The sequence below is a fragment of the Oxyura jamaicensis genome, chromosome 3 (assembly GCF_011077185.1).
Source record: "Oxyura jamaicensis isolate SHBP4307 breed ruddy duck chromosome 3, BPBGC_Ojam_1.0, whole genome shotgun sequence".
Taxonomy (NCBI): domain Eukaryota; kingdom Metazoa; phylum Chordata; class Aves; order Anseriformes; family Anatidae; genus Oxyura; species Oxyura jamaicensis.
Window position 1 is genome coordinate 41,148,325 of NC_048895.1, and position 12,095 is coordinate 41,160,419.

Sequence of the window (12,095 nt, forward strand, 5' to 3'; positions counted from 1 at the left end):
AGGGCTTCTCCAGCTTTTACTGAGTGTTAAGATAATTTAAAACTCAGTGAAATAGTATAAGTAAGTTTCAGCATGTAGATAAAAGCCACAATGGGCACTCATTAGTGCCCGGGACTTATAAGTCAAAACAGACAAGATCAATGAATTAACAGTTTTTAGTTTGAATTCTTGGTGTGTTGTCTTCAAATCAGAATGGGTTGCCTGATGCTGTTCATAGAACATGAGGAATTTTTTGAGTCTTTCTGATAACTGCAAAGGGATTTAGATCCTTGAACGCTCAGCCTAGCATTTACATATTGCACACCATCAGCACTGTCACTGGACTTGTACCTACAGCACTTGCTTGGTCTTTAATCCCCTTCAGTGGATATGCAGGGCTTTGAGGTGCTGCTTTAGGTAAAGCCTCAGGCTAAAAGAAGTCCTACTAGAAATAGTGTCCCCCTCCATGCCTTGAACCCCCATAGCAAGTGTCCTTGTGTGTGTGTATGCCCCTTTGGCCACTTGCTGTAGCACAGATGTATGCACATGTCCTCTCCAAACCAGCCCTCACCTTACTGCTTGACTCCACAATTAGAGTCACAGCTATTTGGGAAAAGGCAGGTGAGGAAAAATGGGAGCCTTCAGCCAAATAGAACTGGCATTAAAATAAGTGTTTCCTAAGTTGCCAAGAGTTTTACACACAAGGGAGGCTATACAAAATTCAAAGCTGTATCTTGACTGTTTGGCAGTATCACTTTAACTGGTAACATCTCCTCTTCTCAAGTTTTGCCTGTGGCAGTCAATAAAACAAATTGAGGCTAACTGAATAGGAGCCATATGTGTGATAATTAATTGGGAGTGCATTCTGATTCAGTGCTCTGTAGTTCCCTGCCGAGTTAAAGATGCATTCACAACTCCAGTTCACTGAATCATTCTAAGAGGACAGAATAAAGACAGAAGGGAGGCATCAGAGAGAGAATGCATGCTGAGGCCATGCAGGAACGCAAGCAGAGATCAAAACCACAAGCAGGATAAATGGAAAGGGATGGGCAAAGAAGCAAAACGTATGCAGTAGAGAGGATAGTGCAACAGACATTCATAATCAGAAAGTCAGATCTATAGAGGAAAAAAAAACATGAGAACAATAGAAGAAGACTTTGAGAGGTATTTGGAAAAGAAAGCAGGGACATGGCAGAATAGAATAGACTCAGAAATCAGAAATAGGAAGCAAGTAATGTTTTAAGGGCTTGTACAGTTATACAGTGGCACTGCATTTTTATAAGCTATTCTTCTAATGCTTAGCTTCCAAATGATGTAAATCTAATGAGATCAAATGAACTCGTGAAATTTCTGTCATGTTGAGTATTGGAAACCTGTTGAAATGCATTTACTGAATATCAATAAGTGTTCTCAGAAAGTGTTCATCCCATTCACTTGGACAATGTAGGTTGTCTGCTGTTTTAGATTTAACTGAATAAAAGATTTAGGGGCAAGCTGAGGTTAGGAGCAGTAAACTCAAACCTTCCTGTCAAGAAGATGCTTACTCAATCAGCTTTTGTCAAGATGTAAAGACAGGGAAGACCGAGATCACAGAGGAGATGTTCAGCAAGAGTGTAGCCATTGAAACAGGTGATGTGCAAGTTGTGTACAGATTGCAGCAGGGAATAATTCATGCTACAGCTTGCTGAAGTCCTGGTTGTGTCCTGATAAGCAAGGGTATATACTAGACCCAAAATGCCTGAGGGCTTAGAAGAGCAAAATGCAAAATCTCTCTCACTTCTCTCTGAGATCATGCAAAATGCAGAATTATACCATCATTGCCCTGAAGATTTATACCAGAATTATACCATCAATTGTCCCTGAAGCTTTGTGTTAATTGGCAATAGGTAAATACTGGATGAATACTTTATGTATCCTTTGACTAGCAGTGTTTGCTCTCAAAACACCATGTAGTTCAACCATGTGTTTGAGATTTTTTCAGTCTGAAAAGCTGTAGGGACAGCCATAATGACTGCTGTAAAAGATTAAATTCTCTACAGTTCGTGGAATTAAATATATATATATATATCTATTCTAAATTGAATTTTGTGCAATTCCATGGTAGTGGTAAGATTTTTGTTGTTCTTCAGTGTGGTATCATTAATGCTTCACTCCCAGGCTAGTGGCGCTCAAGTGGCTCAGTTAGCTTCCATTTTGTCTTCCTGCATCTTTTGGTGAGAGATATGCGTATATGGAGAAGTCCACAATGATCTGAGAAGTCCACAATGATCTAGACTTAATTCCTGATGTAGGCTTTCCTTGGAAGACGACATTCCCTCATCTTTGTCATGTTCTTGTATTTCCTCATCCATTCTTTCCATCTCTCCATTTCTACCTCCTAATTTTAAGTAGTCACCTTGAGTCTAAAAGTGACAATTAAAATGTAAAAGTATGTCATTTTAATATTGTGCACTGAAAAAGTATAACAGTATAACAGCACTTTGTTATCAGCAATAAAAAATATTAAGCATGAATTCTGAAATACCTTTTTCTCCTTTCTTCCTTTCATGTTCAAAACAATTTGCATCTCACTGTGTGGACTGTGTGGAGTAAAGGAAATAAATATCTTGGGCTCACTTGCCAAAGCAGCTCCCAACACTTTTTTTTTTTTCTCCTGTCTGACTCCTCACTCTCTTTTTCTGGTGAAAATTTCACCAGGACTTTTCTCACCACCTCCGTTTTACTCTTCAGGCCCTTTCAGTTTCTCAGGCTTTTGCCACTTCACCCTTGTGGGCCCATCAGTGCCTCCACAGCAGCCAGTGCAGAGCCCAAGTGCATGAGTCCTGCAGTGCTCCTTACCCAGAGCTGGGCACCCTTCCTACAGTGTCTGTGTGACTCACAATGGGAAAAGCAGAAGAATAACTCTTACCTGCAGTGCTCCAGATGCAGGTTTTTGTGTGTGTGATTAATAGACTTGCTTTTCAATTAGAAGCATGTCTGAGGCATGCACAGTGAGGTCTAGCTGGGGTAAGCACAGTGAAGTGATGGGGTAAGCGTGGTCCTTCCAAGCATTTCAGGGTCCCAGCCCTCCCTTACTGGTGGCGAGAGCAAGCACAGAAACCTCAGCAGAGTCGGCACAATCCTTCCACGTACAAAGCTCGTTGTATTGCTTAGTAGCAAATAGCTGAAGATAAGGACTAAATGTCTTTTAAAAGATAAAGCACCATCAGGCTGGTTGAAAGAAATTAAGTAGCAAGGTAGACAGCTAAGGTGAAAACAGGGATATTGGTGACGTTCTGGTAAAGCATTAGTGAATATTTTGAAGTACACAGATACTTAAATGGCCTAGCTTACAAATAAGAGGTGAGTTCCCCTGCTAAACCTTTGAATGTCAGAGCATTTAGGTGGGCTGTTTAATTCATTTTGGCCACTCAGCTCTAGATCTCAGATGCACATCTCTCACTTGCATCCCTATTGGTGCAGAATGACAGAAACCTTGTTTTCAGGAAAGGCAGGCTGCAGAATGGGCTAAGGTCTTAAACAGTCTTGATAGTTTCTCAGAAAATGACCACAAAACAAAACAAAAAACCTACAACCATGAAGCTCTCAGAATGAATTATAAATGTATTTTAAGAAAGCAAAAAGAGGAAGCATGAAACAGGAAGAATTATAGATAATAAAATGTCCCCTTGTTTTAAAAGGATCCTTCCGCAGGACAGTCTTTAACAACTGGAACTTTTTTACACCTTAACCCTCCCCCGGTTTCCTAGCATGCAATCAAAGCCACTTTTTATTTTTGCTAGATGAAACACTGGGGGAGGGAGGGAGGGAAGGGAAGAAGAAAGCATGAAGAATAAAATTTAGCGTGAGTGATCAGGAAGGAGAAATTGTTTCCATTTTTGAAAGATCTTTCTTTATTAACATGAGTTAAACCTAGGGCATGTCTTCCACGCAACTGCCCAGAAAACCTGGCCGTGGTTATGCACGAAGGGGCTGTCAGCAGCCTTTGCTGTTATAATCGTGCTGAAATCGTTCTGCCTTTTAGATGAAATTGATTTAAAACTACTTGGGCGTCCTCACACGTCCAATTAGTACCATCATTTTTGCCTCTGGTGTCCTTCAAATATTCATGGACGCTTGCTTATTCTGCTATTTCCTCATTCACCCCCCCACCCCTTGCTATGTTGTCCTATACTACTGTGTTTTTAATGCTAAGCCTTCCGTTTATAGTGCCAGCAGCATAAGACATTCAAATGGAAATGCTGAGGATTTGTTCCAGACTCCATGAATAATCATGGGGCTGCAGCATAGTAATGTTCCTCCCTGTTAGACTTGTCTGTTAGATGTCATGGAAAGATGGATTAAAATTCATTGGACACAGACAGAGGAAGAACTTTGGATCTACCCTAGAAACGCATCTCTTGCATCCCCCAGAGGGACTGCTTTTCTTTGTTTTGTTCTCTTTCAAAGCAGAGATCCACTCCTTCACAGCGGGAATTCTGGAAATCTTGTCTTTGTGTTTTGGGGCAAAATCCAACAACAGTAAGGCAGATTGTACAGCTGCCATTTTATTTTCATCTTCTGGAAATAGGCACTGCAGTGATCTTTTTTCCCTTAGTTTGCCTAATTCTCACCATCTGCGGTATGTTCCCAGGCTGCCTGAATCCACCTCGGACTCTTTTACCTTTCTAAGGAATTTTGGAGAGCAAAGCAGGAGAAGACAGTCTTTGCAGGTTGAAAAACGAGGTAGTATTTTTGGACAAGGAAATTATAGGAAGTGACTTCATCCTTTTGCAAAGGAAGCAATAGTTATAATGACATGAACAGTGGTACACAAGACAGTAGATTATCTCACTGTCCATATAAATGCTAGATTAAAAGAGCGTGAGCCAGTTCCTGAAATATCTAAGAAGGATGTTGACTTTAAAATTGAAGATGTTCAAAGACAATCACTTGCTCTCTGGGGCAAGTGCCCAAGGACCTGCGCTTGGTTTGCATGGAATAATGCAATTCAGGGAGAAATCCAATTACTGAGCTAATTATCACCTTGGATGAGTGGTAACAGCCAGATTTCAAGCCAGAAGCCACTGGAGGGAAGCCCAAATCACCCACTTGTCCCAAAAGTTCGCTTTAGGGGGTCCTAGTTGACAGTAAAAAGCCCAGGAGGAAAGGTGTAGCAGTTGGAGTGTCAGGAGCAGTGTCTTAGAGTTTAATGTTATGCAAATTCCTGTTGGCTTCAAGAAGGTGCAAACATAGCTTCGGTTGCTAATAATTGTGGAAGATTTTTACCTAAGTGTATTACCTGACTGAATTTATTCGAGTAAACTGAATTTCAGGACAAAAGTAGTTCATGTTTTGCTTTACCAACTCTACATATTGCCTTTGGTCTTCATAAAAATTTAAAACTATGCTTCAAAATATCAGTCTAAAGCTTTGAGTTTCTCTAGTACTATCCAAAATGATGAATCCTTTCTTATCTTGTGTCCTGAGGCCCATGTTTTCCCTGCTCAAGAAATCAATACTGTGCTTGGAATGGGGGAAAAAGCCACATCAGAGCCTGGTTTGGTTTGGTTTGTGAGAACTGCGCTGCTTCCTTCCCTTCTTCCTATTCAGGCTGCATCATCTGTCACAGAAGGACCTGAAGCGCTCACAGTTTTCCCTGATTGTTTCATGTGTATCTCTTAAAAGGAAAAAAAGGGAAAGAAATGGAGCCAGAGCTGCATACTGGGGAAAAGGATTCCTGCTTATATGGAATGGAATTTTCTGAACCATTACTTGATTTGTATTGGTCTCAGTATGCTTCAAGAACAGAAATGCTTTACAGGTTGATAGAAATTTGGAGTAACGAATAGTATTGACTTGTACTTCACTCTGCTACACTGGTTTCAGAGGGACTGAAAGCTAAAAAGGAGCCTCATAACCTTAAAACATACGCGGTTCTGAAATCAGTAACGCTTCTCTGCTGAGAATAGAAAATTGATTAAATTCTGTAACCTAATCTTTATGCTTACTCTTGCATATGTTGCATTTGCAGGTGGATGTATGTTAGGGTAGAAGATTCTGACAACCTTTTTGAAATTTAATCGTTCTTTATGTTCCAAATTGCTCAGAAGGCCCCCCAGTGTTACCGTTCTCTGTTGCATAGGAAATGAAAATTGCAGTTACAATAAGCTCAGCCAACCAGAGGCAGGAAAATAAATAATACATCAAATAAAATGTTAATGTATGTAGATAATGTACTAATATTAATTACAAATAAGTCTAATTAAGACTCATATTCTCACCAACTGTATTTCTTGCAAAGTTAAGAACATGCTTTTTTAAAACAAAAATCAGTAGGGAAGGAAGTACAGCAGTTCTCTTCCTCTTCTCTCTACTACACGAAAGCATGTGTGTAGTTTTTCCTGTCATTGAGTTTTCCAGAGCTCTTGGGAACAGGGTGGGTGGGCTGCAGAAGCTGGATGAAGAGACTTTCTGACATTAGGGACATCGGCAGTGATTCACTTGTTCCTTATCTTCAGACTTTGTAAATATGTTTTGTTTCAGGTAGGAATAAAAGCTCAATCCAATCTACCTTACAGTTGCCCTCCATTCTGTGACCATTTCTCCTATGTGTTTTATGTTCCACTGGTATAGTGAAAACCCTGAGCAGGGACTGTGACATTCCTAAGGGAGACAGAGTTTCCATGTGTACAGACTAAAGCTCAGAATTCACTCCTTATTGAGAGATGAGAATGGCCAGGGACTCTGTCATTGCTGTCTAGGTAAATTTGAAGCTAATTGTGTTTTGATTTTTTTTTTTCCTTCCATAGAAGTTATACACCCACAGCAGTACTTCCACTCACAAAAACCTTTAAGTTGAGCTATTGCCCTTAAGGCTTAGAAGGGAAGAGAGACTGATTCAGGGTTCTTCCTATTCAGTGTTGTGTTGGCACCTGGCTGGTGTGCTTCCAGAGCCATTGTATAGGCACACTTGGAATAAACTGAGGACCAGGTTAGGAGTGTGAATTGCATAGTGGTATACTTATGTTTAAAAGAAAATAAAAACATGTATTTGGGAGAATCTTGTTTAAAAGAAAAAGAACTGGCTGTACAACTTGTCTTTGTTTCCAGCACCAAAAGGTCGGACCATTCCAACACAAGACTGGCAATTCAGATCGAAAAGGATGCAGGTATGGCCTGGGAGTTTGGGTCCTTTGTGTTGCTTGATTTGTAAAACGCAATGTATTCGCTCCACTGGGACTTCAGCTGAAAAGTTAAAGAGATGCAAAGGGTTTAAATGTTGTGTGAACAAACCAGAGCATTTTAAATGTAACAGAGTATCTCTTTAAGTCGTGTGCCTTGATAAGTAAATTCGCTCTTCAGTTACATGAAGCTGATTAGATAGCTGCTGGCTTGCAAATCACTTGGTTAGAAACAGCCTTTTTATGTGTGTGGAGCACACAGCAGACATCCTAGCTAGACTCAAAGGTTAGCTGCAGTCAGGAAAACATTTTGGAAAAAAGCAACAGATAACAGCGTCTCTACCACTACGCAGTTGGGTTGACAGGGATCTCCTGTTCACTGGAGAGGAGCCCTTTCAGTGCGTGGGAAAGGAAGAGAAGGAGAAATCAGAAAATATGTAGGAAGGTTTTTTTGTTTTGGTTTGGTTTGGTTTTGTTTTGTTTTTTTTTAAAAAAAAAGTAAGGATGCTTCTCCTCTATGTAATGGTCCATTAAGTGAGCTCTGATCCATGGCAGTCCAAAACACCTTCTGCACTGCACCTGGCAATTCCTTTGAGACTGGAGAGTCAGAGTATTTTTTTGACCAGTCAGTGCACACACAGAGCACGTTAATACCTGAGCTGATGCTCTCCAGCACCTGGCAGGACGGGTCCTGTTCCAGGAGAATCTGACACCCAGATTTTGTGCCAAATCCTGGTCCCACTGAGAGAGGCCAGGATTTCATAAGGGGGTTTCTTCCTCTTTCATGTTCTGCAGCTGATTTTATATTTCCACTGAGTTGTCAGATGCTTGTATTGTGGAGATATTTACCTTGTAATTATTGTTGTCACATTTTTAACCTCCCTTTTTATGCTTATCCATTAGATCAACAGCAGGTACAAATACACATCTTCAGGTGTAATCCAGGGTGTCCAAGAGGGAAAGAGAAGCGTTAGCAGTTCAAGGCATATATAATGCTTTTTCATTATGTATAATTTCAAGGCAAAGTGTTAAGATGTTTCTCGAGGTCGTTCAGTCATCTGATAGCAATAATCTCTATTATACATGCTAATTATGTATGTTAATTATGTTTTTCAAAGCATAGCTCAAGCAACGTACTCTTTTTGTGTGTGCTTTAAAAAAGAATTTCTTGACAAACATACTACAGAAGGTATAGAGCTGAGTACGTCTGCATGTACACACACACCTGTGTATCCATACATCTGGGGCTAGATGCGTAATGGCCATGGTTATGAAGATCTGTGTAGAAATATGCCCACTCCTCTTCTTGTAACGAGGAGCAATCTGTGGGGGAAACTATAGCCTTTTGTCCTTTCTTTTTTTCTGTGTTAGATCTGCTTAAATATGGACATACATAAATATGCATGTGTACCTGTACATATGTATTCCTATGCGCTCTCACCCATCTGCATGCATCTACAAGATGTTGCTTTGTATGTGTATATCTATTCATGCACCTACATTTAAAAAGTATGAGAGGTGAGCCACTATGCCTTATAGAAAAAAAAATGAGTTCTCACGTCAAGCATATATATTATATGAAAGAGTACAAGCACAAAGCAACGACACGTTGGATTATGTAGCACTGCGTTAGCATTTGTGAAAGGTTTATTTCCTTTCTCTAATTATCATCGTAGAGTGCTAATTTTAATACAGATAAATGCCATAGACCTCTGAGACTGGACTTTTAGACTGTGACATGTTCTTACCTAGACAGTTGGCCTAAGCAATGTATAACTGGACAGCCGGTGCTATTTTTAAAGAGAGTGGTAGCAATTTTCACGTTGAATGAAGCATGTTTCATTATTTTTCAATATACTAAATGTGTTTTTTTTAAGATATGTGCCATCATCTTAAATACTCAGAAAACACTTCATGGCAAATGAAAAATTCCTGGAGGACTAAAAGAAGGAACTCCAAGTAAATTGATGGAAAGTGTGTGACAAATTCTTAAGTCAGTAAAAACCTCAGAAATTTAAATATCTTAGATATTTACATTTAAGCTTATGTACTGAAATAATATGATTTCTGGTTACTTAAAATCAAGAACAATATACAGACGTTAGCTTAGTAGAGTCTTTCAGTGGAGCTGAAAAATTCTTGCCGTTATAAAACAAAAAGGTAATTTGGTTCAACTACTAGTTCAATTTTGGTTGAACTACATTATCACTAATCTGATGTTTGAATTATTATATTCTTCATGTTAAGCAAAAGCTTCAGTCCTGATTCTCTAAAGGACTAAAAGGCATCTAGGACATGCAGTCTGTATAAAGTATCATCATAAAAATACCACCTAGCTAGAGGAAGATGCTTTAAGCAGAAATAAAAAAGAACATAGCACTTTATGCAGAATGGCTTAGTTAGTTTGTTTGTTTACTTAATTAACAAATGTGTACTGCTCTGGTTACAGGAAATGATGACAATAATCTCAACTCCATTTTTTATGAGCATTTGACAAGATCCCTGCAGGAGTCTCTTTGTGGAGATTTGATTCTGGGCCGCTGGGGAAACTACAGCACAGGAGACTGTTTTATTCTGGCATCAGATTATTTAAATGCCTTTGTGCACTTGATCGAAATTGGAAACGGCCTGGTCACCTTTCAGCTTAGAGGGCTGGAATTTCGAGGTAAGGATCCCTGATGATTTAAGTAACAACAAAAACTGCAGCAAAAACTGTCTGCCTTTCTTAACCTGTCACAGCTCTATAGTAGGACATAGAGTTTAAGGATATTTTCTCTCTCTCTTTCTGTAGATGTTTGTCTGTGTCTAAAGGCTCTGTAGTTCTTTCTATCATTATTTGAATGACGGTGTTTTGAAACCTAGATATCAAGAAATTTAGAGTCACGTTCTGCAGAATCATAAGATGTTCAGAAACATATTTCTTTGGTCACAGATCTTTTAGGCTACACTTATTCATGTCTTCAGATTATTTCTCTCCTTCCATAACCATGAAAATTGAAATTTCTCTTAAACTGTTCAACTTCCACCCAAACTGGTCTTTGAAAAAATACCAGATACCATAACAACTCCTCTCACGGAAACTATCCCATGTGAGATCATGCAAGATGCTGGTGCTGAGATGGTCTCCATCACAGTGGACCAGGCAGAGAGAAGCAAATGAATTAGGGCTTCGTTTCTCTTTTATTTCAGAAGATCTGATTTCAGCTGTTTAATATGTTTCTCTGTTAGGGCTCTCTTCTTTAGGAAAAGACGACTCCATTCCCCTTCTTAGATGCTGTGGTATTTGTGAGGTCAGTCGCTCATGGTATCATGCTCATGTCCTTTATGATGTTGTTCTGCATAATGTAGGGAGAAAAATGAAAGTAAAGCCACAGAGCTTTTAAACAGTTTTTAAATTCTCTTCATGCTATATACAGTGGCTGGGTTTGTTGCTTGGGTTTGTAACCTTTCAAAGATACCACTTTGCAATCGCAGATGCCAGGAGTTTTGAAATCCCAGAATAAACAGCTTCCCAGGCTCAAGGGCTGAGCAGCATCTAATGGGCGACATGCAGAGGACTGTATAATCAAGGCAACTTTTCAGCAAAGTTGAGTATGAGAAAATAGGAGACAGACTGGCTCTTTGAATGCACTTAGGTGTGGGAGGGGAATAGGAAATAACATGTGTGGGCTCAACTCTTGACTCTGTGACAGACTCCCTGTAGGATGCTGAGCAGGTTGTGGTACATGCTTGATGCTCACTTTCCTTTCTGTATGTTGGGGGGGAAGATAAGTTATGTGTAAAACAGTAAATACCTGAAAATCTCAGTATCGTGGTAGCTGGTGAGATACCTATTCAGTACAGAGGCAGATTTTAAGAAAAAAAAAAAAAAAAAAAAAAAAAAGCAACTGGAAAGGGAGATAAAGAATTTGTTTATCAGCCTAGTAATTTCTTCTTGTTCATGATGATGGTGATGTATGTGTGTGTCTGTGGCTTTCTTCAACTTCAAAGGCTTCTGTGCAATTATAATCTTCTTGTGTGCCCCCAAGGTATGCGGTGGTGCTCCTGTGTTTGAGATAGGTACTGAGGCTAATACCTTGTAAAGGCCATAGGTGGAAAGGTTTTTTCAGTAGTTTTGGAACTTGCTATTATTCCTTTCATGTCCAGGCCAGACAATGCAAATCTCTGTTGCTCTACAAGAACAGTTAAATACTGTGGCAGTTCAAGTCTCTTCTTAGTTGCAGTACTGCTGATTTCAAAGGCTGATAAATCTCAAAGATAATTGCTCTTCTTTTCCTTCTTTTTTTTGAAGACAGTTTTAGTTAATCTGTCATTTTGGTGCCTTTTAGGTTACTCAAAGTACAATTCTGTATGGAAACTTTGTAAAGTTAGAAAATGTTTCATTCATTTCTGCAGATCATAAAATAAAAGTGACTTCCAGGATGGTCTAAAAAGTGATGTAGCTTGGAAAATGTTGGCATTAAGTTAATTTTTGTTGGGATTTTGAGTAAACAGGACCATGTACATTTCCTTTATCGTCCATCTTGATTTCACCAAATTATCTTTGCTCATCATCCTTTTGTGTTAAAATACTTCATTATAGGACTTGAAACAAATAAAAGAAATCTCACGCTTAAATTGTAAGAGTTTATTCTTTGTGCAGTTGTCACCTCCTGCTGAGTCCTTCTCCTTCATCACCACCCCCATGCAGTTTAAGAAAAGTAAATCTTGCAAATACAGATGAAAAATATGAGAAGATGCTCAAACCACACTCTGGCTAGGTAAAAAGCAGGCAGGCTTAACGAGCTGGAAGTTGAGTAGTGAATAACGGGATAGGTTTGTTGCAAGGAGGACTTTGACTTTGAGACAGCTTGGTTCATTACCAGTCAGGTGCCATTTTGTGTCTGTGAGCAAAGCTCCAAACCTGTAGTGTGCCACCTGTCAAGTGTGCCACCTCTGTATTCCCTAAAATTA

The 12,095-nt window shown here is 39.4% G+C and overlaps 1 protein-coding gene across 2 annotated transcripts in view; it reads left to right on the forward strand.

Moving 5' to 3' along the window:
• Positions 1–12,095, forward strand: part of PCNX2 (pecanex 2) — a 155,081-nt gene that overhangs the window by 107,868 nt on the left and 35,118 nt on the right. For both annotated transcript variants that reach the window (XM_035323215.1, XM_035323214.1), the window contains exons 24-25: positions 7,072–7,130; positions 9,592–9,807. In XM_035323215.1, coding sequence (XP_035179106.1) covers positions 7,072–7,130; positions 9,592–9,807 — 275 coding nt within the window. The remainder of the gene's footprint in view (positions 1–7,071; positions 7,131–9,591; positions 9,808–12,095) is intronic.